At 53.6% G+C, this 26,069-nt stretch overlaps 14 protein-coding genes across 14 annotated transcripts; 8 read left to right on the plus strand and 6 right to left on the minus strand.

The window, feature by feature from the left end:
• Positions 1-25: 25 nt before the first annotated feature.
• On the plus strand, positions 26-1,170 carry N7498_003546 (slipin family protein; the record flags this gene model as incomplete). The annotated part of the gene is made up of 3 exons (XM_058450608.1): positions 26-209; positions 265-382; positions 435-1,170. The coding sequence occupies 3 exons, from the start codon at positions 26-28 to the stop codon at positions 1,168-1,170; spliced, it is 1,038 nt and encodes a 345-aa protein (XP_058310070.1).
• A 762-nt stretch (positions 1,171-1,932) lies between these two features.
• Positions 1,933-3,000, plus strand: N7498_003547 (uncharacterized protein; the record flags this gene model as incomplete). The annotated part of the gene is made up of 1 exon (XM_058450609.1): positions 1,933-3,000. One exon carries the CDS (start codon positions 1,933-1,935, stop codon positions 2,998-3,000), a length of 1,068 nt encoding a protein of 355 aa, XP_058310071.1.
• Positions 3,001-3,244: 244 nt separating this feature from the next.
• On the plus strand, positions 3,245-5,132 carry N7498_003548 (glycosyltransferase domain-containing protein; the record flags this gene model as incomplete). Its single annotated transcript, XM_058450610.1, has 2 exons — positions 3,245-3,409; positions 3,483-5,132. The coding sequence occupies 2 exons, from the start codon at positions 3,245-3,247 to the stop codon at positions 5,130-5,132; spliced, it is 1,815 nt and encodes a 604-aa protein (XP_058310072.1).
• Positions 5,133-5,737: 605 nt separating this feature from the next.
• On the minus strand, positions 5,738-6,626 carry N7498_003549 (uncharacterized protein; the record flags this gene model as incomplete). Its single annotated transcript, XM_058450611.1, has 3 exons — positions 5,738-6,271; positions 6,415-6,570; positions 6,621-6,626. 3 exons carry the CDS (start codon positions 6,624-6,626, stop codon positions 5,738-5,740), a joined length of 696 nt encoding a protein of 231 aa, XP_058310073.1.
• A 386-nt stretch (positions 6,627-7,012) lies between these two features.
• nop58 (RNA-processing protein NOP58) lies at positions 7,013-9,000 on the minus strand (the record flags this gene model as incomplete). Its single annotated transcript, XM_058450612.1, has 3 exons — positions 8,764-9,000; positions 8,493-8,653; positions 7,013-8,427 (listed from the first exon to the last, which is right to left on the minus strand). Exons 1-3 carry the CDS (start codon positions 8,886-8,888, stop codon positions 7,013-7,015), a joined length of 1,701 nt encoding a protein of 566 aa, XP_058310074.1. The 5' UTR covers positions 8,889-9,000.
• A 164-nt stretch (positions 9,001-9,164) lies between these two features.
• On the plus strand, positions 9,165-10,418 carry N7498_003551 (H(+)-transporting V0 sector ATPase subunit d; the record flags this gene model as incomplete). The annotated part of the gene is made up of 4 exons (XM_058450613.1): positions 9,165-9,196; positions 9,248-9,336; positions 9,395-10,278; positions 10,335-10,418. 4 exons carry the CDS (start codon positions 9,165-9,167, stop codon positions 10,416-10,418), a joined length of 1,089 nt encoding a protein of 362 aa, XP_058310075.1.
• Positions 10,419-11,132: 714 nt separating this feature from the next.
• N7498_003552 (ribose phosphate diphosphokinase subunit PRS5) lies at positions 11,133-12,547 on the minus strand (the record flags this gene model as incomplete). The annotated part of the gene is made up of 3 exons (XM_058450614.1): positions 11,133-11,189; positions 11,243-11,566; positions 11,633-12,547. 3 exons carry the CDS (start codon positions 12,545-12,547, stop codon positions 11,133-11,135), a joined length of 1,296 nt encoding a protein of 431 aa, XP_058310076.1.
• Positions 12,548-13,214: 667 nt separating this feature from the next.
• On the minus strand, positions 13,215-13,921 carry N7498_003553 (ubiquitin-like protein HUB1; the record flags this gene model as incomplete). The annotated part of the gene is made up of 3 exons (XM_058450615.1): positions 13,215-13,236; positions 13,300-13,438; positions 13,492-13,921. The coding sequence occupies 3 exons, from the start codon at positions 13,919-13,921 to the stop codon at positions 13,215-13,217; spliced, it is 591 nt and encodes a 196-aa protein (XP_058310077.1).
• Positions 13,922-14,160: 239 nt separating this feature from the next.
• N7498_003554 (PIG-H family GPI synthesis protein) lies at positions 14,161-14,885 on the plus strand (the record flags this gene model as incomplete). Its single annotated transcript, XM_058450616.1, has 3 exons — positions 14,161-14,497; positions 14,551-14,753; positions 14,808-14,885. The coding sequence occupies 3 exons, from the start codon at positions 14,161-14,163 to the stop codon at positions 14,883-14,885; spliced, it is 618 nt and encodes a 205-aa protein (XP_058310078.1).
• A 57-nt stretch (positions 14,886-14,942) lies between these two features.
• On the minus strand, positions 14,943-16,778 carry N7498_003555 (pseudouridine synthase DEG1; the record flags this gene model as incomplete). Its single annotated transcript, XM_058450617.1, has 1 exon — positions 14,943-16,778. The coding sequence occupies one exon, from the start codon at positions 16,776-16,778 to the stop codon at positions 14,943-14,945; it is 1,836 nt and encodes a 611-aa protein (XP_058310079.1).
• Positions 16,779-17,301: 523 nt separating this feature from the next.
• N7498_003556 (uncharacterized protein) lies at positions 17,302-18,123 on the plus strand (the record flags this gene model as incomplete). The annotated part of the gene is made up of 4 exons (XM_058450618.1): positions 17,302-17,390; positions 17,490-17,730; positions 17,786-17,905; positions 17,962-18,123. 4 exons carry the CDS (start codon positions 17,302-17,304, stop codon positions 18,121-18,123), a joined length of 612 nt encoding a protein of 203 aa, XP_058310080.1.
• A 723-nt stretch (positions 18,124-18,846) lies between these two features.
• On the minus strand, positions 18,847-19,830 carry rps0 (40S ribosomal protein uS2; the record flags this gene model as incomplete). The annotated part of the gene is made up of 2 exons (XM_058450619.1): positions 18,847-19,588; positions 19,661-19,830. The coding sequence occupies 2 exons, from the start codon at positions 19,828-19,830 to the stop codon at positions 18,847-18,849; spliced, it is 912 nt and encodes a 303-aa protein (XP_058310081.1).
• Positions 19,831-20,162: 332 nt separating this feature from the next.
• N7498_003558 (mitochondrial 37S ribosomal protein uS15m) lies at positions 20,163-21,141 on the plus strand (the record flags this gene model as incomplete). Its single annotated transcript, XM_058450620.1, has 2 exons — positions 20,163-20,208; positions 20,282-21,141. 2 exons carry the CDS (start codon positions 20,163-20,165, stop codon positions 21,139-21,141), a joined length of 906 nt encoding a protein of 301 aa, XP_058310082.1.
• Positions 21,142-22,216: 1,075 nt separating this feature from the next.
• On the plus strand, positions 22,217-25,958 carry N7498_003559 (uncharacterized protein; the record flags this gene model as incomplete). The annotated part of the gene is made up of 3 exons (XM_058450621.1): positions 22,217-22,417; positions 22,474-23,707; positions 23,767-25,958. The coding sequence occupies 3 exons, from the start codon at positions 22,217-22,219 to the stop codon at positions 25,956-25,958; spliced, it is 3,627 nt and encodes a 1,208-aa protein (XP_058310083.1).
• Between the last annotated feature and the right edge of the window lie 111 nt (positions 25,959-26,069).

Raw genomic sequence — 26,069 nt, forward strand, 5'->3', positions numbered from 1 at the left:
TCACCACCCGCAACCCATCTCAACCATGTCTGCCAACGGTGCTGGTACTAGCAAGGCTCCCGCCGAAGACCCCAACCCACGCCTTCCAGATGATCGCCATCTGGTCAAGGTCCAGCCTGCTCGTCTGGCTGATTTGCAGCCCCGATATGCCTCCACCATCCAGCACGACGAGGACAACCCCGATGCGCACGGCTGGTACGCGCAAATGAGTAAGGCTTCCTTCTGATACGTTTCGCGTCAACTCTAAATTTGATTTTACTTTAGTCCACAGCCTGGGAAATTGCATCGGTTTCTGCGGTGCTATCCCCTGCTGCTTATGCTGCCCTAACCCATTCAAGCCCGTGGCCCAGGGCCAGGTCGGTCTGGTCTCGCGATTCGGACGGTATGTGCTACGCCTTTCTCCTGGATAATCAATCTTGACAATCAATCTATAGCTTCGAACGCTCCGTCGACCCCGGTCTGGTCAAGGTGAACCCGCTTAGCGAGCACCTGACCACCGTCGACGTCAAGATCCAGATCGCCGAAGTGCCGCGTCAGGTCTGCATGACCAAGGACAATGTCACCCTCAACTTGACCTCCGTCATCTACTACCAAGTCACCTCCCCGCACAAGGCCGCCTTCGGTATCTCCAACATGAAGCAGGCGCTTGTCGAGCGTACGCAGACCACCCTGCGCCATGTGATTGGTGCCCGCGTTCTGCAGGACGTTATCGAACGTCGTGAGGAGATCGCACAGTCCACATCGGAGATTATTGAGGAGGTGGCTGTCGGCTGGGGTGTCCAGGTCGAGTCGATGCTTATCAAGGACATCGTTTTCAGTAACGAGCTGCAGGAATCGCTCTCCATGGCTGCTCAGTCGAAGCGTATCGGTGAGAGCAAGGTTATTGCTGCTCGCGCCGAGGTCGAATCTGCCAAGTTGATGCGCCAGGCTGCCGACATCCTGTCCTCCGCCCCTGCTATGCAGATCCGCTACCTCGAGGCTATGCAGGCCATGGCGAAGACCTCCGGCAGCAAGGTGATCTTCATGCCCTCCGCTCCGAACGTGTCGCAGCAATTGGCCGCCGCAGAGAATGCCGGCGAGGGCCCGAGCACCTACGGCGGAGCCCCGAACCCCAACATCGATGCCGGTTTCCAAAGTGCTATCAATGCTCGCATCGTCGAGGACATCTAGATGTCTCGCCTGTCAAGCGCAGCGCGGTTGTCGGTGTCATCCGGCCTTTGCTCTGAAGTGACGACCTCTTCTACTTCTGTTTGTGACTTATAATGCCCCTGAGAAGTCGGCAGCCGGCGAGCAGTACTCGTTATCGGTCGTGCTTCCGGGATTCAACGTTTTGTACTATGGTTGGACGTGATTTGAATCCATGACGATACCCACCTTCTTTTGCGATATGATTACCCCCTGGCTTTATGTCTTTGATATGCGCATGGTTCATAGTTAATTGGCTCTTCCGAGCATAATTTCAATCGACTTTTGATTACGATGACCGTATCCACTTTCTAAGATTCGTGATTATCAATCATATGAGTAACATAGTCATATTCATAGAAGACTCATGAAGAAGAGCGATTGGGGTTCCAAGACAACACTGACCAAGTAATGATATGGAGGCTATACCACAAAACAGCGTCTTGCGTTCAGCACAAAAAAGCGCTAGCAAAAACAAATGTTTTCACTCTCATGAGCAAATGATAAACCTTGCAACTGTCTTATAACAATCCAAATATTTAGTCTATCTAGTTGCTACTATGAAGAGTATCTCGAGTTTCTTGTCTGCACCCCAAGGCGGTGAGAGCAAGTGGAGAGGCGATATGCAGCTAACGTGGAGTATTGACTTCCCGCCTCAAATCACAGACTCATTCGGCAGGTGTCGTGAATCGCCTTTCCAAGGACTCAGTTCACTCCCTTGAAGGCAAGGAACAAACATTGCCGTTCATGGCTTCCTCGAACGGCTACAGCTCGACAGCACGAGTTGTACCCAAACCTGCCAATCCGCAGGTCGACACGACACCCAACTTCGCGGACCCGAACTTCGACCCTGCCGACTTCCTGAATGACTCCCTGTCGCCGTTGACTGTGGCATCATTACAGCCCAATGCTTCTCGAGCCCCCGGCTCCGTACCCCTGACCGAGCTGTCCGCCCAGGTCCAGTCCTTGCTCTCGCAGATCAGTGCACAGAACGTGCGCCTCTCGAGTACATTGTCCCAGCTTAGCGATGAGATACTCCGAAGTGGTGGACGGCTAGCATACGAAGTGGAGGTGTTACGAGGAGAGACAATCGGGTTATCGGAAACCCTGACAGAAGTGCTGCGCGACGACATCGCCAAGTTCGTCCCGGACACATCGAGCTCGAACGCTACTGCTACCGGTCGCAAGGCAGAGTCGGCACAAGAAGGGGCCGAGGACCCTACGCCTACCAAGGGAGAGGGCGGGGCCACAGAGGAACGAAAGCAAGAGGCCCCAACCGACCCAGAGTTCATCACCAACCTGCGCACACTCAATCAAGTCCGATCACGATTAGAAGATGTTGTCCAAACCTTCGGCGACGCGATGGAATGGCCTCTTCCACCATCCGAAGTCTCATTCTCTTCCTCCTTCATCTCGGTTTCCGGTCCCGAGATGGGGCCTGAAGGGCAAGATCAGGAGCAGAAGGGACAGGAAAGTATGAAGAAGCTACGCAACGAGATATCAGAGCTGCTGGAGAGCGAGGGCGGTGGGCAAAGTGGGTTGGAAGCCGCTACACGTCGCCTGGAGACATTGCGGACATTGGCAGCGGTATGGAAGGGATCTGCCGAAGAGAAAGCGCGCACTCGGTTTGTGGATGCCTTGGGCAGGGTCGTGGACGAGCGACGGCGAGTGCTGGAACATCAACAGGCAATGGCTGAGCAGAGCCAACGCGGGCCCAGAGCGCGGGAGCAACGGCGCGATAGCGATAGTGGCGCCCCCGCGGGCGGACTATTCCGCAATCTGCAGCGACTGCGCGAGGAGATTTACCTGGAGTAGCATTTGTACTATACCATCAATGTACTAAACAAGAACATAAACATTACCAGCAAGATCCATGGGCTGCGTGCAGGGGTTCCCTCGAGTTCCGGAAACGGGCTACGGCGATCGGCAGGGTTTCCAGCTCCACCTTCGATTGCGTAGTTCCCGCGTGGCCTTTAAATATCTCGAAACATCCTGGACCTCAGCGCGCACCATGTCCAGCCTGCCTCCGACCCCGTCTGTCGTCTAATCCAAGCTCAGAATGGCCTCCTGGAGCCCGTCTAATTTCGGCGAGGCCAAATCAGCGGCCTTGACGCTTCTACGGCAGGTCTATCACCACCGGCCGCGATCCCAGCGAGCCAAGGCGATCGCCATCTCTGCCCTTGCGTTTTTCTTCTTCCTGTATATGTTCTCGTCATCGTCAAGGGTGAGTGATGATCTTTCCCGACCTGGCTGCGACATGTCTCGATTGGGGAACCCGGCTAACGGTGATTGAACAGCAACCCGATCCCGCATTCTGGACCAAGTTCCCATCGCGCCACCCTTTCCCTGAGATCCCGGAAGATGCGCAGGTCGTTCTTCCTCAAAAGTCAGACATTTCGATTAAAGATACTCTCCCGCACGACCTGGAGAAGACCAACCCGCACCTCCATGTCCTCGTCCCGGCCCCGAAGAACCCCTTTCTCCCCTCGCAAGCTCGCGGTGTCTGTCGAACGTTGACATCTGCCATGATTCTGGGATATCCGCCTCCAACATTGCTCGGATACGGACACGAAAAGCCCGGTGAGACGGAGTTCGAGCGCATGGTTGACCGGATCACCCGAGTGCGAAATTATCTCAAGAACAGCAAAACCATCAAGGATCAAGACTTTGTGTTGGTTGTAGATGCTCTGGATGTGTTCTTCCAGCTACCTCCGCAGATTCTGGTTGAACGGTTCCAGGATATACTGCGCACGAATAACCAGAAATTACGGAGGAAATATGGTTTCGCCGAAGTTCAGAGCACTCCGGGTGCTCCAGCGGAGCTGGTGCAGAAGTACTCTCAGCGGGTTCTTTTCGGTGCCAGTAAAATATGCTATAGAGGCTTGGAAAATGATCCCGGCTGCATCTCCGTTCCCGAGTCTTCTCTCCCTCCGGATGTGTATGGATGGAAGACGGATATATTCCATGATGGAACTTTGAACCGGCCTCGATGGTTGAACCCGGGAGCCGTAATTGGCCAGGCTGCTGATCTGAGACTTATCTATGACGAGGTCCTTCGGGTGATTGATCAGCACCATAAGAAGCATGGTGACTACCAGGCTCTCACGCAAATATTTGGACGACAGGAAGTGGTGAGAGAACTGGAGCGACGCCGTACCGCCAATTGGGCCAAGGAATGGGTCTACGATCTCCTGGGCATCGGAGATGCTGTCAACATCACAGGCATTACTTTGCGACTCGAGACAGGACATCGCTACGAGTACGGCATTGGCGTGGACTACGAATCCAAGCTATTCTTCAATCAGATCATGTCCAGAAATGATGTTGAATGGCTCAAGTACAACAACGTCACCAAATCCGAGCGTCTGCAGATGGAGATGGCTGTTCCTCGCGAGTCTCGTCTTCTCCTTCCGGACGATATTGCGGCTCTCCCAGGTCCCTTCAACCAATCCCGATTTGCCAAACAGCAAACGACACACCCTACTTGGGACGCTACTCTCGACAAGCTGCCCAATTCAGAGACCCACTCCTGGCACAGCGTGCCTCTAATGACCAACGGCCACTCTGCCACCATCCCGGTCCTCGCACATCTCAACGGGGACCCGAAACTCCGCGATACATGGTGGCAGAAGATGTGGTTCTTCCCCTGGGCACGCGCCCTACTCCGGAGATACGTCCGTTCCGCACGCGGCTTCGACGCCGCGCAATCTGCGCTTCTGGGTGGCCAAGAATGGTGGGACATGCGCGGCGGACATGGCGGGATCTGGACCGACGACGAGAACTGGATTACCCTCTCTGATATCTGTGAAGGCCAGGAACGAGACCTCTTTGATGATGACTTGGGCCCTTGGGCGAAAGAAAACGGTGATCCGGACAAGCCGGTCTATAACCAATGGGGGAACCTAATCTATGGAAAAGAGCCCGAAGAGGAGGTTAAAAAACCTTAGATGCAAGCCGTCTTCCCTTTCAACGCCCTCCCTTTTATATTAGAACTGCAAGCCCAGTTCTATGTCCCACTCCCTACATGATCGATCTCTATTGATTTGGTCCGGAGAGACTTGCATACATTCGTTGTCCTGGCACCCGATGCCGGGGTCTTTTTCCTGTTTGATACCACTGATTATGTTTGGAGCCCCATCTCGTGTATGTGCCCATGCCATGGGGTTTGGATGTTGAGGTTGCACCGTAGATCGGTGCAAGATAGATGCCAGTTTTCATTGAGTTGATTATCATAAAATTGAGGCACATAGACTGCTTTTTCTCCCTTGAAGAGACTGCTCCATCCGTATGCTAATAAAGCTGTGATTATGACCCAGCACACCGGATATGAGGCTGTTAATGGATCAGCGTCTGCTTTCCCGCTCCTGCATTTACCGCTGCAGACGTAAGGCATCACCCTATCAATGCAAATGCATTGATCCAATAGCATCCTACATGAAAGGTACCCCACAGCCAAAAAAAAGCCGACAAATTCCAAGTCTAAAATTGAAGCTACGCTTCGGGATATCAAAACATTTATAAACACCAAAGCACCAATCCTAAGGTCTCCGTCTCACAGACCCTCTCCATAATTCTCCGCCAGCGTCTCCTTGATAATTGACAGAATCACTGGCACATCCTCATCAGCAATACGGTCCTCACGCTCCTCCACCACGGTATCAAACAACGCCATCGCACTATAATCCTCTTCACTCTCCTCCCCATTCACCCCTTCAGCATCCACACCGTTCATATGCCCCTCATCAACTTCCATCTCCCCATCACCATTCACGTAGCCTTCTGCGTTGCGGTCCTGAGGATCCGCAGCACTGGTGAGACCTAAGCCTAGGTTCAGGATCATCACCACTTCGGCTTTCGTGAGTCCGTAGGGCTGTAGTTTCGCGATGATATCACGGAGAGCATGGTCCATGGGAGTGAGCTCATTGGACGGGATTGGAGGGGTGATAGAGGGATCTGGCTCTGTGGCGCTTGGTCTCATGGTACTGGTCATAGCGGCTTGCGACTGGGATTGGGAGGAGGACGGGCGAGGTGCATGGCGTGGGTATTTGAGCAGGTGTGGGGAGATGCGGCTGATGTAGTTGTGAATCTATGCGGTGCTGTTAGTTTTGGGTCTCATGCGTTCTTGCTTGGAACGAAAGTCGCAATCTGCGGACGTTCCGTATGGAGGAATGGGGTTTCCAGCTAGTTTCTGCATGAGCAGACACGAGTTCAACCGAGTGCATGTCTCACCTCTTTGACTACTGTATTATGGTCTCTCAGATCTGGGCTTGGGACCCATTGTCCTCGGAAATGTGGTGGCCGAGGGGGAACCCGGTGGGGTGGGTTGGCATTCAGGTATGCCAACACCTCGATATTGGTAAGAACGGCAGATTGGGGATCAAGAATCTGCAGAATTAAGTCAGCAGTGTCACTCTCTTCTGTAACAGATATCTTACCCTCATTGTGGTAATTTAGTGGGTATATGAAAGGTGGGACGTTGAGTCGAACAGACGGAAAATTGCTCGTTCTGCCGATGGAAATAGGCGGTGTGAACAGCGGTCACCCACCAAATATCCATTGAAGGCTCCGAGTCTTGTAGTCCCAATGCAGTGACGACTGAAGTACACATTACGAAACTACAGAGATGTTGAAGTATGAACAAAATTATTCAGCTAAACTGTACTGCCTTGTACCATCAAGCACCTCTGCGCCAGTAAAAGACCACGTAGATCAACCTTGAAAATGCCCTCAAACATATGCGAGCAGGTCGCGAAACAAAAAGAAAGTGATATCATACAGATCCGCAAAAGCTGTCCGTCACATAGCGAAACTTTTTGAAAGAAAACATTTACTCGCCCTTGCTCTTCTTCTTCTTCTTCTTCTCGTCACCGTCGTCGTCACGCTTGCGCTTCTTGCCGTCCTCCTTGCCGGCCTTCTTGGCTTCCTTCTTGGCCTTCTTCAGGTCCTTCTTGCTGACGGATGACGGGTTTCCAGACTTGTCAAAAGTGATCTCACCCCGCTCGAGCTTGCGCTGGTAACGCTTGACGCTGAGGCCAGCCTTCGCGGCAAGCTTCTCCAGCTCTGATTCACCAGTGGCCTCCGACTCGGAGTCAGAGTCAGCATCAGCCATCTCCTCGTCGACCTCCTCAACAAGCTTCTTGTCCTTCTTCTCCTTCTTGGACTTCTTGGCGGACGCGGGCTCCTCATCAGCGAGAGCATCGGCGTCGGGGTTGTACTTGCGGGCCTCCTTGAGGTCGAACTTCTGGGGCTGGGCAGCGCCGTTGGGGGCAATGGCCACACCACGGGCCTTCATGGGCTTGCCCTCCATGGCAGCGAGCTTGCGCTCGAGGTTGAAGCGGGCCTCGGTACCGAGAGCAGCCTTCTCCTCCTCGTTGACATCGTCAGCCCACTCGGCAAGGGAATCCACACGGATACCCAGGGAGGCCTTGGCGGCGAGGATACGGGCCATCTTGCCCTTGTTGCGGCCGGTGGCCTGGCCGATCAGAGAGGCGTGGTAGATCAGACCGTACTTGGGAGTGTCGTGCTTGGTCTTCAAGGCACGGAACAGGGCCTTCTCGGCACCCAGAATCTGGATGGTAGAGGCGGGGCTCTTGGAAAGGCTGGTCAAGCTACCGGCGTGGGCAATGAGGCGGGCACCCACGAGCTCACCGACAAGAGCAGTCAGGTTAGGAGCAATGGCGTTCATGCGGGAGGTGAGGTAGCTGGCCAGACGCTGGCGGTAATCGGCGAACTCGACGACCTGGGTGGCCAGGGCCTGGATGTTCTCCAAATCCTCCTCGCTGATCTCGGTACCCATGGAGCGATCAGCAGCAGACTTGACGGCAGTCTCGATCTCCTCGGGCAGGATCTCAGAAAGATCGACAGTCTCCCAGTTGGTGCGCATGCCCATCTTCAGGACGAGCTTAGAGTAGGCAATGTTGTCGTTGAGGATCTTGGCCAGCTCGGGGAAGTGCCAGCCGTACCATTCCTTAACGCGCATGGCGTAGGTGTTGAGCTCCTTGTCGAGGTCGTCCAGCAGGCCAATTGCCTGGACGATCATGGTATCGATCTTGTCGGGGGAGAACTTGAGCTTGTGGCGGGCAAGAGAGTGGGAAAGACCGAGGGACATGGCGGACATGTCACTGGGAGCCAGACCGGGGATGAGGGAGGTGAGGTGCTCACGAATGGCACGGAAGGCGTCGGAGGTGGTCGAGTCGGCAATCAGATCAATAGAGAAGCCGGGCAGCTTGCCAATGGCGTTTCCTGTAAGACAGTTAGGACCAATTGTACTCGCGGTGTGACGCCGTATTCAACTCAATTGTACATACCGAGCTTAGCGTCCGCAACGGCGAGAGAGACCTTCTTCTCGTCCTTGATGCCATCGAGAAGGGAGGCCAGACGGGGAGTAACCTTGCCCTCAATGATGGAGGCAGCCTCCTCTACGGCAGTGGCAGCGCTATCGAACTTCTGGAAACCCTTCAACTTGAACCTGCAGAGTCGGTTAGCATCGTGTGCCCGCAACGAATTTTTTTGCGACCGCGCAGCAGATTAGCTGCGCGCCTGAAAACTTTTTTCAGGGCGACGAAAAGCTGCACATACATTTCAGAGACACCCTCAGCAGTGGAAGCATCCTCAGAGATGTCCTTGCGCTTCAGGAGCTTCTTGTCCTTGGCCTTCAGCAGGGCATAGCCCGCACTGGTCTCAGTGAGGAGGAAAAGCGACATGGTGGGCAGACCACGGCGTGGAAGGTTATGCAAAACTTCAACAGAAGAAAAAGACCCCGGTCTAAATGCAAAAGAATGGAGAGGCAGGGGTGGACCGTGGACGCAATCACCGTTGGAGAAGAACTAGAAATTTTGCACGGAAGAAAAAGTCACTTTTTCGAGTGCAATAGGCAAGCCACGCTGTGGCGGTGCGTTCTGACTAAGCCCGTCGCCGGTACATCGAGCTCCAAGTGTAGCTGGCGACTCCCCGTTTCATCTGTTCCCACTCCAAGCACCATGGAGGGCCTCTTCTTTAATGTTAATGCCGGGTAGGCTGCTACCGACCATCGTGGAATTACCTCAGTCTAACCGTTGTCCAGATACGTTGAGGGCATCGTCCGAGGGTATCGGAACAGCCTTCTGACCGGCCAGAACTACTCCAACTTGACACAATGCGAGACCATTGACGGTACATACTGCTTGACATCTAGATGGTGGGGAGGAATGTCTAACAAATGATCTCACAGATGTGAAGCTCCAGCTGGGCCCTGCCTACGGCGACTTCCTGGCCGCTCTTCCCCCCAACCCCTCCACCTCCGCCCTCGCAGGCAAGATGACCGACAAGCTGGTCGCTGAGTTCCGTTACCTGACCGCACAATCCACTGGATCAACCGCCAAGTTTCTCGAGTACCTGACCTACGGGTATATGATCGACAACATTGCCCTCCTGATTACAGGCACCCTGCACGAGCGCGACACTCGGGAACTTTTGGAGCGATGCCACCCGCTGGGCTGGTTTGAGACACTGCCCGTACTGTGCGTGGCAACCAACATCGAGGAGCTGTACAACTCAGTGCTCATTGAGACTCCTCTTGCCGCCTATTTCAAGAGCAGTCTGAGCCACCAGGACCTGGACGAGCTGAACATTGAGATCGTCCGTAACACCCTGTTTAAGAACTACCTGGAGGATTTCTACAACTTCATAAATACCCACCCCGATTTCTCTGGCCCGACACAGGATGTCATGTCCGAGATCCTTCAGTTCGAGGCCGACCGCCGCTCCATCAACATTACCCTCAACTCTTTCGGCACCGAGCTCTCCAAACCTGAGCGAAGGAAATTGTACCCCGAATTTGGCAAGCTTTACCCTGAGGGGAGCTTGATGCTCTCTCGGGCTGAGGATGTCGAGGGTGTGGCATTGGCCGTGAGCGCCAATGCTGACTACAAGTCATTCTTTGACGCCGTAGGTCTGAACCAGGGTGGTGGCCTTGGCGGTATGGGTGGAGGCCCGGCCGACGGAAAGAGCCTGGAGGATCTTTTCTACCAGAAGGAGATGGAGATGTCGAAGTTGGTCTTCACCCGTCAGTTCACCCCAGCGGTGGTATACGCGTGGATGAAACTCAAGGAGCAGGTAAGACCGCCACAAGAGTATCCATGAGTAGAAACACTTAACTGACAATCCGATAGGAAATCCGCAACGTCACCTGGATCTCGGAATGCATCGCCCAGAACCAGAAGGAGAGAATCGGAAACTTCATCTCTGTCTTCTAGACGCACACACACCTCATGACCTCGTTCCTCCCACTTCTTTGTACCTAACCCTCTGGCTGAGCGATATTGCTTCTGCCAATTTTGTTGTATCGAGTACCCAGTTTGTTTTTTTTGTATTGAAAGTGAGCGCATCACCTCCCCAGGCCGGGGCAATGGTCACATCTGGTTTCGGCTTCCTTGGCTTTTCGATTTGAGGCGTTCGGCTATCTTCGTGATCTCCCATTGTGATATAGAAGAGCAAAATTCTTCAACTAGATGAACGTCTTGGTATACATATCCCTGAAAATTACCCACGAGCCTCTCAAACGTCAGGGCCCTGCTAGAGCCTAACAAGCTGTACACAGGCCAACCGGGGTAATTCAAAATACGTGAGACACGAGAAAGGCGGAGAAAGGTGATGGACATGTTTGAATTTTCAATTCAGGGTTGTATGTGCATATGATGGCAGAGAAAGCTAGATAAAACAGGGAAACTTGGAAGCCAGCCAAAGCAACAGAGCGACGGATAATGAGAAATACACAAAACGCTCTCGGTGTACCAAGTCTACTCTGACCGTAGTTCTATATATTGGAAATTTCAGGTAGGTAGAACATTGCGAAGAAGAAGTTCGCATCAACAACGCCGTATTAAATCCAAAGAAATTCATTGTGGATGCCAGATTGGGATATGGGATCCAGCTCTTTTTTATTTTCTTTCCAAATCATCGGAAGCAGCTCAGTCATACTGGAACAGAACGCTGATACTCTCACCGTGGTGAACGCGGCGGATTGCCTAGTAGAAGCGGTCAGCATGTGGTGCGGGTAAATTGGACGAATGTAACTCACCTCGGCGAAAACGTGGCCAACCTCCAGCACCTCCAGCTTTGGGCATCGGCGCAGGTGGTCACCCTGGTCGACGCTGTTGGTCACCACTACCTTGTCAAGGGCACTGGCGTTGATGCGCTCGATGGCATCGCCGCTAAGGATTCCATGGGTGAGCAGAGCATAGACCTGGGAGGCGCCCTCCTTCTTCAACAACTTGGCAGCCCGGGTAATTGTGTTAGAGGTGTCAGCCAAATCGTCAATCAGGATAGTTATCCGATCACGGACGTCGCCAACCAGCATCATGGTCGCATTCTGGCGGTCAGTAATCTTTGTGGGGCGTCGCTCCTGCGAAGACGAGTCAGATGATCCGTTTGGGTTATCGCACGATTTGAGAGGTAAAGCGAGACGAACCTTGTGGATGAGGGCGAATTCCATGCCCATTTGATCAGCGATGGCGGTGGCGCGCTTGGCACCGCCAGCATCGGGGCTGACGATGACGGCCTGCTTGTAGTTGGGGATATTGCGTTGGATGTAGCTCTTCAGAAGAGGACGGCCGTAGAGGTTGTCGACCGGGATATCGAAGTAGCCCTGGTACTGGGCGTCGTGCAGATCCATGGTGATGATGTGATCGGCACCGGCACAGGTAAGCAGGTCAGCCACCAGGGTGCCTGCTTGTGCGACCCATTGCTTGTAGCCAGGACGAGGCTGGAAGGAATTGATCTTCGAGGAAGCAGAGCTTGCAGAGTCTTCGGGAGCCCCGTTCGTTGCCACGGACTTGAGGGAATCGGCGGTGTCGCTGCGTGGAAGTCCATTCCCGGGACGCCGCTTCACGGGGCTACCGTTGCTTTCCTCGATCTGGGCCTTGGCGAGGCTCTTCTGGAGGTTGTCGATTCCGTTCAAACCGAGACCATCCGCTTTGGCGCCCAGGCCCGGGGTAGGCGGGGTGCTTTCAAAGGTGTAGCCGTTGTTGGGCCGGTTCGGCACGGACGACTTGACGAGAGGAGCGCCAGTCTTATCGTAAGGTATATCGCTCTGGCGAGAGTAGGGGAACAGAGGAAGGACGGCCGTCACTCGTCGGGCCGATGCGGTCTTGCAGGCGGAGATGGTGATGAGGAGCTCCAGCAGGTGGTCATTGACCTTGCCGCCTCCGGACTGGATGATGTAGACGTCTTTTCCACGGACAGACTCTTGGATCTCCACCCGGGTCTCGCCCACGGCGAACTTGGTTAACAGGACGTCCGCGGGTGGGATGCCCAGGACACTGCAGATGCTCTGAGTCAACTGCGGGTGGGATGTACCACCGATGACGACGAGATTGCGGACCATGGTTTCTGAGAGTTCTGGTTCAATGGCTTCGAGGTGATTTGTGTTTGTGTGTGAGAGGAAAACGCTGGATCGTACGGAGGAGGTCGAGGGATCTGGCGGAGAGAGAGAAAATCTGGGGCGATATCGGACAAAGGTAAGAGAAGAGCGGACGAAGGAGGCAATAAGTCAAGAGTGGAGAGCAGGGCGACTACTTCATGACGCAGACACGAGGGTCAAGGCAAACGACACGGAAGGACGATCTAGAAAAAACGAATCGAAGCTCGTGTGAGTCCCGCGTTAGAAAAAAAGCCTCTTTTGGAGAGTGGAACGGGTCTTGGCCTCGGGTTGGCTGCAGTTGGCAGCCTCAGGCACGAAATAGTTCCGCATTGGGGATAGTGCGCATGAGGCCCCGCGGTGACGGGCACAACCCGGCAGAAAACGGCGGTGCAGGATATGCAAATGGTCAGCAAGTACTTTTCCCGTTAGGTACTAGTAGGTAGACCTCGAGGTAAAAAGTGCATGCTTAGTGCAGCATTCCATTATCCCATAGATACAGGTGCGCGGCGTTGGAGAAAAAAAAAGAAATAACACATTGAAATGAATAGGCTTCGTAACGCTCCCATGCTCCGGTTCGGTAGCAAAACACTCCGAAATCACACTTGGAATTTCGATCTGGATTCGTACTCCTTTAGTCGCCAGTTCCAACTTCCCTAGATCGTTGTTAGTTTCCGTATTCTTCGATATTGCGAAATGGGGATAATGTTGAGGCTCACAAGTCAAGCTGTACTCCGTTGCTCACGCCGTAGTCCTCCAGCGTCAACTGATCCTTGAATGGGCGTTCGCCTTGGCGTTTGAGGAGAATTTCGTGGGGTTCGCGACCGATGCGGGCGGCAACTTGGGCCTTGAATAGCTCTGGTAGTAGTCAGTATGCTGCAGCAACACGACCAAGAAAAGAGGATACGAACTAATAGGATCCGAGGCCAGACAGGGAATCGCAGCCTTAGTACCCAGACGGTCGTTGACATGAACGACAATCATTGGCTCTGATGACTGGGGCATGACCGGCTTCTTTTCCTTCTTCTCTTTCTTCTCCTTCTTTTTCTCGCGGTCTTCCCGCGGTGCATCTCGATCATCGCGCCGGCGATCGCGGTCACGATCACGGTCACGGTCGCCGTCCCTGTATCTTTCTCCGTATCGATCGCCATCGCGATCCTTCCGTGGGGATCGTGGCCGATCTCCTCGATCCCGATATCCTCGATCTAACTTGCGATCATCGCCGCGGTCATCGTCGTCGCGCCGTTTTTCCTTCCATCGAAAGCCTCCGGACTTCTTGGGTCGATCTCGGTCACCGTCATCCCGTCGGCGAGGAGACCGGCTTCGCGCTCGGTCATCCATGGTGGAAGATAGAGAAATGAGCGAGGTATGTTGGTGCCCGACTGGCCGGCCTCAATGTCAACGGAGAATGAAGGCGGTCTGCACGTGACCGGGGAAGCGCAGCTGGCAGCTAAACCCAAAGAGAACTAGTGGGATCTTTGGTCCCTGACGAGCTTCTTTCCGTTGTCCCTGGAAGATCGAACGGATAGCTTAAATCGACTCGAGCTCTTCCGTGAAGCTTTCCACACTCTTCCCTCGCAATGCCCGGTCGCCTAAGAGTCCAGCGGCCTTCTCCCACCACGGTCAGCTTCACCGTCTCGAATGCGCCTAGGCGCTCCAGTTCGCCCGCGAAGATCCTCTTTGGCCTCCAGGTTCTCCTACGCGCAATTCTCTTCTGCTGCGTGATCATTGTTGGAACTACGCGTTTACGACACGCGTTCTTCTATCAGGATGGTCGGTTTATACCTTGGCAGGAAGTGTGGTCGACTTCCCTCGGGTCCAAGATCTGCGATCTGGTGGATACTTACGACAACCCGTGGGCAATCGCAGTTATCAGCGCCGTGGTGATTTACGGAGTTTTCAGGAGAGGATATACTGGTATGATGGTTGAACTATTTGCTGCTTGAGACAATCTAATCCCTGTTATGCAGAGGAATCGCTCCTGGTTATCCGCGGCTTCGGTATCCAAACTTCCACCTCATCCTCCACCTATCTTTCGACAGCCGCGACCAGGTTCATTCCTACCACGCAGATTCAAGATATCATCATTCATGAAGCCTTCAAGGGCTTTGAGGTTCGATTCTATCTGGCGGTCATTGTAGAAGGCGAGCCCGACGTCTTGGTGGTCTTCCCGGTAGGTTCTCTGTCACCCTGCGTAGGTTCTGGGCTAACTCGGTTTCCAACTTAGCAAATGCTACCAAAGCGAGAGATTTTAGAAGAAGTATGGAGAGGTTCTCGGCGTTGTCTCTATGATGCAAAGTCATGATACACCGGGGGAAAGCCGTTGCTCATGTCCAATATAATGAGTATGTACATTCATCTCTCAAACACTCTCGTTCTTCGATGCAGCCTCTTGCTCCTTTGCAGCTATTTTGCGCTCTTTGGAGACCAGCCATCTGGCGTTCTGGACCTCCACAGGGTCCGTTTTGACCTTTTGCGAAATAGGGACATACTTCCCGCCGAGGCGAGCCTCATTCGCTCCATACCAGACCTTGACACCTCTACTCTGCTTTTTGCCACTGCCCTGTTTTCCTTCAAGGTTCTGCACCTGGCTTTGATTGCCCTGGCTGACTGTCAAATCCAGTAGTGCACCGGCCAGGATCTCATCGATCTTGCGCTGTCTCCAAACAGACCACAACCCATCAACCACGCCTTTCATGCCAAACTTGCTATCTCCTTTAGCACTTTGGGTCTTGTTCAGGCGCGGGTCACCGGCATAGACCCAATCCAGAGAATCTTCCCGGCTACCAGAGCTCTCGTCAGGGAAGATACAGTCCCACAGAACCAGAGGAGCATCAGATGCCATCTCGTATGTCGGCTTCCGTGGGTTTTTGGCAATATCCAGTAGCTCGGCGACAATGGACGGAGATTCAAGCCCTTGTCCGACCAAGAATAGAACTGCTACCATATGACGGACCTGGTGCCACAGGAAGGCGGAACCATGCAGTGTGAATGAATAAACTTGAGGAGTGGACACAGAGGGGTTTTCGGAAGGCTCCATGTCTACATCAGAGACATGGTCCTCTGTCACCTGGAATCCAGGTCGACCGATATAACCCAATGGGTTAGACTTCGGGTTTACAAACTCAATATCGGAGTGATAGATGATGCGCTCGAAGTTCTCAATCTGCTTGCTGGTGTCCAGCTTACAGAAGTTCCGGAAATCGTGAACTCCCTCAAAATGCTTGGCGGCTTCGCGCATCGCTTCGATATCCAGCCAGCCTTCGCGGTACTTTGTACGCGGGCCATTGGCTTTTCCTGTGCGGTCGTCGAAGCCGAATGAGCCAGGGGTAGGAGAGAATGCAGGCTGGGTGAAGAAGTATCGGTATCGGCGTTCACGGCAGGAGAAGCGGGCATCAAACCCAGGCGGAGGGTGGGGACACCAGGCCAGAACACGGATATCTTCAGGCAGAACCCTGTTCAGGAGTTGTATGTAGTTCAGTTCATCAGCCACATCATCCCAGTCCGGGCTCACAGACTCCTCGATCTGCATCGCATCGCCCCCTTCTTGCTCCGTAGCGGACTTGGGTTTAGGCTTAGGCCGCGCGCTGCGGACTCTTACACCGATAACCTGTCCAAATGCACTCACACCACGGTCTGTTCTTCCTGCCTTCGAGTAATCACATCCATCCCAGTGGATAGAATAGGGCCGTGATACTCTCGGTTCAACATCATTTGGTTCATCGTCCGTTGATGTCTCGGGTGTGATCAGCCGTGTTCGGCGCATCGCCTTCCACAACACCTCCTCAATGGTCGGGAGGGGAGTGGCATTCCCATTTGTATGCTCGAGACCATTGTACCGTTGACCCAGGTAGGCGAACTTTAGCGCAATGTATCGCGTCGAGTATTTGGACGGATCGAAACCACGCTCTTGTTTAGGAGCTCGCGAAGGGGCGGGGGTATGGGTGATATCGACTTCCGGCGAACGCGCACGCTTCTTCGGGAGCTGGGTCGCAGACTCGGCCAGTGGAATCGCAGGTTCGTATACGTCGGTAGAGATGGGGCCGCCGGATGCAACTTCCGGGGCCGCTGTTGTGGGCGCGTTGTACTGCGCAGTCTGGGAATGCAGTTGCCGCTCGAGCTCGGATATCCGGTCAATCAAGCTGGAATTGCTCCAGGTTGTGTAGTCGGGGCGTGCATCGTCACCGGTGCCCGCCATGTTTTGCAGTCTTGGTGGGCAATTGCTCAAGAAACGTGCTTGCGACTTGAGGGCGTATAGTCGTATATAACTCGGTAAAGAGAGTCTGGCTGGTGACCTCCACATGCCACTGAGGAGCTTGGAAGTGCAAATGGCTCCTGCAATGTCGAGACGGGATGGTTTAGCGGTGGAAATTTGAAGTCCCGCGGAGCTTTTGGTAATTGTCGTAATTTCTATGGTTCTGTACTGTAATTCTAGGCCCCATATCCCCTCTCCTGTCAAGCACGACATGTAATATTCTGTATTGATAGAATTTCACATAATTTGAGAGCATTTGCGTACATATGTGGATTTAATATTGATAAAAGAACAAAAACTTGTGGCCGTTGTCTACGATTTATATTTTCAAGAGGTCCCGAGATATCTCGGTGTAGATCGACCCGCGCGGTAATCTCGACCTCACAACTCAGCACTTCTGCACGCCCCAACATTATAGTGATGTTACGGTCTTGATGAACTGCACATACAGACCAGGAGGGATAGCATGGCCGAGACAGAAAGCCAAGATACAGAGACGACAGTCAAGTTGCTGCTCCTTGGTGACCCGGGATGTGGGAAGTCCACGTTCTTATCGTCAGTTTGTGCTTTCTCTGCATCTCCACATCCCTTTCAATTGAAACGATAAGTGCAGGTGGCGTCAAGCTAGGGCAACGCTGATATATATTGCTACAGCCGTCTGAAAAGTGGAAAGAGGCCGACACCACAACCCGGCACCGCGCCGGATAGCCCAACCACCCTCCTGCGAGACACTGACCAGCCTTTCATCTATGATATTCGGTTCTCGAAGAGAAAGTTTACTTTGGAGCTTTATGACACATCGAATCCCAATCAGCACTGGTCAAGCCTACAACCGGACGTGGTTGTGCTAGCCTTCGATATTTCCAATCGAGAGACTTTGGCCGGGCTCAGAGGGGTAGGTTCCTTGTATCTCTGGTCCAGAATACCTAGCTAACAGTACGCGCAATCAGTGGCGAAATGATATTATTCGGTATTTCCAACATGGACAAGGCGAGCGTATACCTGTTATGCTGCTTGGCCTAAAACGTGATCTGAGAAAGCAAGGCGAGGGCATCATTTATCCACAAGAGGTACGTGACGGTGACCCGATGCTACTCTAGACATGTCGACTGATAGCACCGTACAGACCTACCGCATCGCCCAAGAACTCCGGTGTGATAGGTATGCCGAGTGTTCGGCCGTGACGGGCGAACTTCTAATAGAGACATTTGAAGATTTGGCGAGGCTTGCGGGGATGACCACTACAGAGAAAGGTGGACAGACCGCTGGTGCCTGTACAATCCTTTGAGTATTTTCTGGGTTTCTTTTCTTTTTAGGTAGCTTCAACTTTACGAGGATAACGATATCTTGTTTCTACCACGACAGAGTATGTAACGTCACCAAGGCATAGGGCACGACCTACAGCGTAACATATACTGTGCCCGGGAAACATCTTCGCTTTCCTCCTAAACTTACGGGGGCTTGTTCTACGTGATCAACACTGCGAATACCGAGCACGACCTTTTCTGATTACTAGAAGATACATACAGGGAGAAACCAAGGTCACGATTAAGCCAACCTTGTAGATTGATAGCACAGGGCTTTCCTCGCAGTTGCAGAACACAACTGGATATCTTTCCCTCATAAGCGCCAGTCAATAATTGACGTTGCTATTCCTCCCCGGTGCGAAAACATGGAAATCAAAATAAAGTGCTGGCAAGAGATCACTGATGCAAAAGGACTTGAAAGGTTCCCGGTGAAAGCTCTTTTTTCTTCTGCTGTTTTTCAGTTTCTTTTTTTGGACATTGGACAGAAACTAGGATAGACATGTCAAGGGAATTTGAGAGAGACGGTGCATTCCATTGTTGTCAATGGTTTCGGAAGGTGAAAGAATAAACAAGAGCATTTTTCTCGTTTCCTGTGTCTTGGGAACACGGGAAATCGCCACAACATCCCGGATCGCCATGGCTTTTCGGGTATAGGTCATACGTCCCCCCTTTCAACGACTATCCTAGTCTCAGACCGAGTGAATTTACCACTTAGCCTCGGTGGCGGGGGCAGCGACCGGGGCCTCAGCAGCCCATTCACCACCCTGGGGGGCGGAGCTGGCAGCCCAGTCAGCACCGTCAGCCTCCCAGCTGGTGGCACCGACAGCAGCGCTGGCGGCAGCGAAGGCAGTGCCGGGGGCACCGGCACCAGGGGCGTTGACGTCCCAGTTGTCACCGACGAAGCCGGACTCGACAGCACCGGCGCCGATCTCATCAGCACCGGGAACCTTGGTCTCATCGGCAATCTCCTTGTTCTCCTCGGCCTCAGGGTCGCGGTAGAAGTAGAGGTCAACAACGGCGTCCCACTCGGTCTCACGGGTGGCAAGGGTGCCACGGAGACGGAGAACCTCACGGGCGAGCATCCACCAGACGAGACCGATGGAGTGACGACCCTTGTTGTTGGTGGGGATAGCAACATCGACGAAGTCGGTGGGGGAGTCAGTGTCGCAGAGGGCAATGACGGGGATGTTGACGTAAGAAGCCTCCTTGATGGCCTGGGCATCGGTGCGGGGGTCGGTCACGATGATGAGACGGGGCTCCTTGAAAGAGCGGGTGATGTAGTTGGTGAAGTTACCGGGGGTGAAACGACCAGCAATGGCAGTGGCACCGGTGTGAGCGGCGAACTTCAGGACGGAGCGCTGACCGTAGGGACGGGCAGAGATCACACAGATATCGGCGGGGTTGTCGATGGCGGCGATGATACGGGCGGCCAGGACGATCTTCTCCCTGTTCCATCGCATCGCAAATTAGAATCTGTAACTTGAATTCCACGAATAGTCATTATCTTCTGCTGCATACCAGGTCTTGCCAATGTTGATGACATTGACACCGTCGGCGCGAGTCTTCCAGAGGTAGGGCTCCATGTGCACCTGGATGTTCTTGGAACCGAGGTGGCACTGAGCAGCCAGGAGCATCTCAATGTCCTGGGGGGTAGGGTTGAAAACCGGGGGGAGCTGGGAGGGGGCCATGGCGGGCGATTGATAGATTGATGGGTTAGAGAAATCAATCGTCTGGCTCTTGTCGTGGTGATGGAGGGAAAAGATCGAAGCCGAACCGTGAAACGCACGCCGCAACTCGGAAAAATTTCGCTTGCTGGTTGTGAGCGTTAGGGCTAGGGCAGGATATATTACATAAACAAAATTCAGGCCTCAGGTGTCGAATGTTTCTAGCCTGAGGCATGATAGAATGACCAAATAGGACTAGTGTATTCCGACCGGCGACACGATTTCCCGGACAAAAGAGTTAATCGCGAAGAACTTCGCAGACGGTATAGGAGGCCCATTGATCATAGCCGGCCACCATGCCTCCGCGTTTCTCAGTCCAGCCTTCTTGGAAGGCCTTGACAGGTATGATTCGATCCATTTTAGTTAATGATCAGCTATATCATTCGCGCTCGAATGCTGATAGAACCTGGTACAGGCACGCTCTCCGGACAGACCCCGTTCACCCTGTCAAACGGAACCACCATCACTGCGCGAGCGGCATCCACGAAGGCCAAGTCGCCGAAAAAGCATGACTTCTTCATGATTGCACAGGCCCGCCAACGGAAGGCAGCCAATCTCTCTCGACAAAAGGTTCTCCAGGCGGAACGGGAAGCCTCGCTCGGCCACCCCGTGGAAAGCAAGCCGACACCTTTTATCCAGGAGATTCAGTCAATCCAGACTGGCGCGCAAATTCCAGCTGCTAGTACTGATATCAACTACTACTTGAAGCCGGATGGGCTTAGCAGTGCGCTGCAGTTCTCGAAGGATCTTACCCAGCCGCTCCAAAATCCCGATCGTGATACAGCAGATCCCCAGCTGGAGAAGGAGGCGGCAGAGTTACATCAGCAGCAGCACAGAAATGCAGAGGAAGCCATACAGCGCATCGTGAGCCTGAGCAATGGAAACACAAAGGACCGCCTTCGGTTGAATGTACAGAAGTGCATTGACCAATTCGGCCGACACAACACCGACTCATTTCTACCACCCAAACCCGCCGGTATGCCGCATGAGTCCGCACCCGTTTACCCAGAGAAGGCGCCTCGCATCGGTCCGGATACTGGCTCCCCAGAGGTCCAGGTTGCTATCCTGACTGTCAAGATTCAGAACCTGTCTCGACACTTGAAGACCACCAACAAAGACAAGCACAACAAGCGCAACCTACAGCTCCTTGTACACAAGCGACAGAAGCTGCTTCAGTACGTTCGCAGGAAAGAACGAGGAGGTCCGAGATGGCAGAACTTGATGGAGACACTCGGCTTATCAGAGGCCGCATGGAAGGGGGAAATTGCCATCTAGAATATTTCGCTTGGCTCCCGGTAGGACGGGATCTCTACCGGACTCTCAACCTCTTCTCCGGTGTCTTGAATTGAGCATCAGCGTGTTTATTTTGAACCAGCCAGGCCTGGCTCAGGAACTTGCCGGTTCAACTATCCTGATCTGAGACTTCGAGACTAATTTGTCTGGAAAGATCGGAATCATGTGTACAAATAGCATTTCATTCTCTTCGATCTCGTATTTGATCCTATGTCAGTTTGTAACTGAACTCCCAAACCTGTTTATGATTCACCGGCAACTATCCCATCTCGCATACTACACAGGTAAGCGTAAAGTACCACCGGAGGCATTGTCTGTCATAAATTATACATGTTGTGATGCGATTTTCCGGTCCCTTCAACTGCCGATGCTGGGGGATTTAGTATGATGGTTTACCAACTATATACTACCAAGGCGCTACGTTCCCATACTTCCACGGTAGGTTCCTATCGTAAAGTAAAAGCCGACAGGATGACTATTTATCGGAGTGCGTAATGAATCGGCCAATCAGAAGTGAAAAGAACTCTGTATTGCTATCTCCCTGAACCTGACCATTTTTAGGGAGGCCTTATTATAAGAAATATCCATATCTGATGATCAATATATCCGACCTCTACTGCAGCCCGACACTATTGTTTTGCCTGAGGAACCGAGCTCTCACCGCCTGGCCGATTCGCGGTATTCTGCCCATCGCCAGTCGACATTTTTGGATCACGTCGAAGTGAGCTCGTTCAGCAGGTGAGCGCGCCCATCGCACCTTCCTGAAGTGAGAGCATTAGCTCTCGCGCACCTTCCTCACCAAGTGTATCACGCCTGACACACTGCCCCCGCGGACGTAAACAAGCACCCCCGGCCCGACTATAAATTCCCCTTCCTTCTCTCTCGTCCTCCTTCTATTTTTTTCCTTTCCCCACCTTTCGCAAACACGCTTTTTGATCAGATCTCGTTCTGATCCCGCCTGCTTGTGTCCCACTCGCTTCCCAGCGACACCCCCGTTCGCCCACAAGGGCACCCCAACCCCAACCCTCCGAGACCGGTTGGTTGTGAGTGCGCAGCAATGCGTACCCGTTCCCACCCCGTCTCGCCTGGCGGGCTCGTCTCGCTCGACGATGTCCCTGCCCCACGCCGCCGCAGCACGCGCAGCGTGTCTGCCCAGCCGCAGGACGCCGAGCCCGGCTTGGGTGCGGTGGAGGCTGCAAAGCTGAAGCCAACCCCGAAGACCCGGAGAACTCGTGCCAAGAGTACCCGCGGCAAAAAGGTACGTGAAGAGAACAACAAAAGGGTAATGCCACGACTAATAAGGCATTTGAAAAGTCCGAGAAGAGCAGCCGCCGTCCTACCAAATCTGCCGAGCCGGAGCAGAAGGACGCGGCCTCCATACCTGCCGAGGAAGTCGGCCAGGACGACATCGAAATGGTTGGCTCCCCCCAAGTTGCGATTGACGACGAGCATGTTACCCCCATCGTTACAATCACCGAGGACCCTGCGGTCGAGAGGCGTCTCCCAGCCGACCTGATGCAGGATGTCGAAAATGTTGTGCCAACCATCTCGGAGACAGCCTCCTCGGCTCAATCTCCCGTTGCCAACATTGGGGACTCTGCAATGGAGATCGACCACCCGGATGACCTTATGCAGGATGTTCACCATGATGCCATTCCCATTGGATTGGAATTACTCGTCGCATATTCCGAACTCAGTGCTGATCAATTTGCGGCTGAACAGAGTCACGAAGACCGCGAAATGCAGGACGAACCTACCTCCGTGATCCCCTCCATCGAGACTGGCGATGTCGAGCATGGCGCCGGTGCCGGTGCTGCACAACGTGAGTGGATCCCCACCCTTGATGTCTTTCGTCTCAGCATCACGAGACCCGTCTACCGACAGCTGCGACTTGCCGGTATCTGCGACAAGTTATCGCGTTTCCGCGACTGGGCCGCCCAGCGCCTGTCCCGGAATCAACGTGATGAATTTTATCACCTCCCTTTTCCCATTAACCCAATTATTCATGGATTCCGCGACGGCCAAGGGAACGCAATTGACCAAATCGTACTGATCCCTATTCGCTCAGGCCGGAACCTCGCCCGCCGGACCCCCCGAACCTCGCCCCCTCGCCGTTCTTCGACCTCTCAGCGTGCTACTGAGGGCTCTCAGGTTTTGAGACCGCAGAAAGCCACTCCCATTCGCCGTTCCTATTCGAACATCTCCCAGACTCGTCGCACCGAGGCCAGTGGCCGCATCAATCGCACCTTGTACCGCCTACCTGATCTCTTGACTCAGAATGATTCAGATGGAGAAGCTCCTGCGCAGGACCGTCACCAGGTTGTAGAGACCCAAGAGAATGTATCTGTCGTTGCTAATCCTGCGACTCCCGAGGCTGTTCGGCCCAGTACTCCCATGACAGCTCCTCCGGCTGCCCATGTCGGAAACCCTGCGGCAAGCCCTAACGCTTCCCCCAGCTGGTCGCGATGGATTTTCAACAATGTTTCTAGAAGATGGACGAATATCCGTGAGAGGCTTGTTCCTCGTCCGACCGATGAAACCCAGTCAAGTGCGTTCCACTTACTTGTTTTTGTCATGTTTGGTTCGTGGCTAACTCTGATATTTTAGCTGCTGAAGCCGTTGAAGCCGCCGAAGCCGTCGAACAATTTACTGCACCCACCACATCAGCCGAGATCAGCCTGGCTACTGCGACTGCGCCCGAGGTGCCCCCTGAAGCCGTTGCGCCTCTACCTGCACGCAACACCTGGCGCCGGCGCTCATCTTTTCGTTCATCTTTTCTCCCTCACGACCTACCCGTTTCCCGCCCTCGTCGTCCTCGTCGCATTTCAACTACCGATCGTCCAGTGGCTGCGCCCAAGCCTCGCCCAGAGCCTACCGCTGCATCTGAGCTTCGATATGATCTCTTCCCTCGTCCATACGATGCAGAGCTGCTCAAGAGGTGCTATGCGCGAGGAACGAACCCCCATCTGACTCAGCCTTCCCAAACTGCAGACACTACGCAGACTATCAATAAAGCTGCTATCTCTGCTCCCAATGAGGCTATATCTCCCCCCAATAACGCTACCCCTGCTTCCACTGAGGATCAACCGCTCAAGCGCAAGCGTGAGGAGCCTGATAGGATCCCGAACCCGAAGGGTTGCAGTTATGGTATGGATGAGGAGTACTTTGACTTCACTGACGCCGAGTGGGATGAGGAAGAAAAACGTTTAGCTGCACTTGAAGCAAAGGAAGCAGCTCAACCTGTCACTAAGAAGCAGCGCGTCGATGCATCGCAGCCGCGCCGGCGTGCGACCACTCGACCGAATACTCCCAATGCTCCTCTCAGCTCTATGTCTCCCTCGCGGCGTCCTGGATTTGTTCCTAACCGCCGAGGCACATACACTGCCCCTGATCTGTCTCCAATCGACTCAAGTGGCTTGATGTCTGGCGCGGAGTCGTCTCCGATCACCCACTCTTCCTCAGATCAAACCGCCCTTGCTCAAACCACCCCCAAATCGACTGGTGCAACCCAGACACACCAGCTTAACACACCCAAGACCCAGCGAGGTCCAGGTTCCAAATTCAAACCCTCTGGTACGTATCAAGCTCCTTCTTGTTCTTCTCTGGCAGAGGAGACTCCGCCGGATGAACTGCCCCTTGTTCCCACCACTCCTCCCCGCACACGAAATACCTTCGAGACCCCTTATTCCCTTGAGTGGCCGAGTCCTGGCTTTACTCCTTCGCCCCCGCGGGAGCACTGGGACTTTTGGGCAGACCTTGATGAAAAGCAAATCCGTGAGCGACGTATTCACCTTGCTATCGCTCAATATGCTCGGACGAATGGGGGTGGAATCATCACCAATGTCATGATGCGTGATCACTCGATATTTGCGAGTATCGATATGGATTGCTACCACAGATCTGTGAATCGTCACGGTCACTACTACGGCCCAACTCTCCTGGAAGAAAGACGCCGGTTCACTGCCAGATTTCTGCAAAATGGCAGGATGAAGATCGAACCCTTATACTTTACCTACTCAGACGGAACATTCAGAACATACTCCGAGACAGAAGATACTCCCCTTGTTCGTGTCAGAAGTGATGGAAGTCTCGGAACTCATCATGCCTACACGAGGGAGCCCAAGGATCAAACATATACTGACGACGTTGAATCTCAAGTTACCGCCCCGAACTCCAACGATGCCCCCGAATCTCGTGAAACCGCCCCTACCGGCGCCCCTCACAATCTCGAACCCCCCGATGCCACCACCCAAGACCGGGAAACCCCAAACACTGATACTGACACCGACGCCGACGCCGACGACGACGCCGCCGATGGTCCATCCCCCTTAACCCGAGCTCGCAACAAGGCTGAACAATTCAAGCCCAAGACTCCAAGTCGTCTTCGGGAGGCTCATCCTTTCGCGAGCAGTATCGCCTCTGCCACCACCGCCTCGCCGTCCTTCTTGGGTGTTACAACGGGCACCCCATCAAATTTCGGCGCAACCTTGAATACTCCCTCCAACCTGGGCGCGTTGACATCTTCTCCTGCCATTTACAGTGACTCCATGTCCATTGATACCACCCTTGAACCTGCCACCCCGGGCGAAGATGCTAATTGGCTGCGTCAAGTATGCCCAAGTGGAGAGATCTCCCAGCTCCCATGGCCGGAACCGGCCAGCCTTGTTGAGACTTTGGGCATCGATCCTGCTGCTGCTGATCTTGTGAACCAGAATGTGGATCCAAAGAAGGAGGTAGAGGCAGCTGCTGCTTGGCAGACCATGTGGGAAGAATTCCAGCGAGGAGAGCTGGTTTTCTGAGCTCAATTTAATGATGATCTTGTGCAAGTACCGATTCCAGCCCACTGGGCTAATTTACGACATTTTTTGTTCTCATGACAGACAGTACCACTTCGCCAACAGAAAAAAACA

The sequence above is a fragment of the Penicillium cinerascens genome (genome assembly GCF_028974065.1).
Source record: "Penicillium cinerascens strain IBT 15544 chromosome Unknown contig_24_segment0_segment0, whole genome shotgun sequence".
NCBI lineage: Eukaryota > Fungi > Ascomycota > Eurotiomycetes > Eurotiales > Aspergillaceae > Penicillium > Penicillium cinerascens.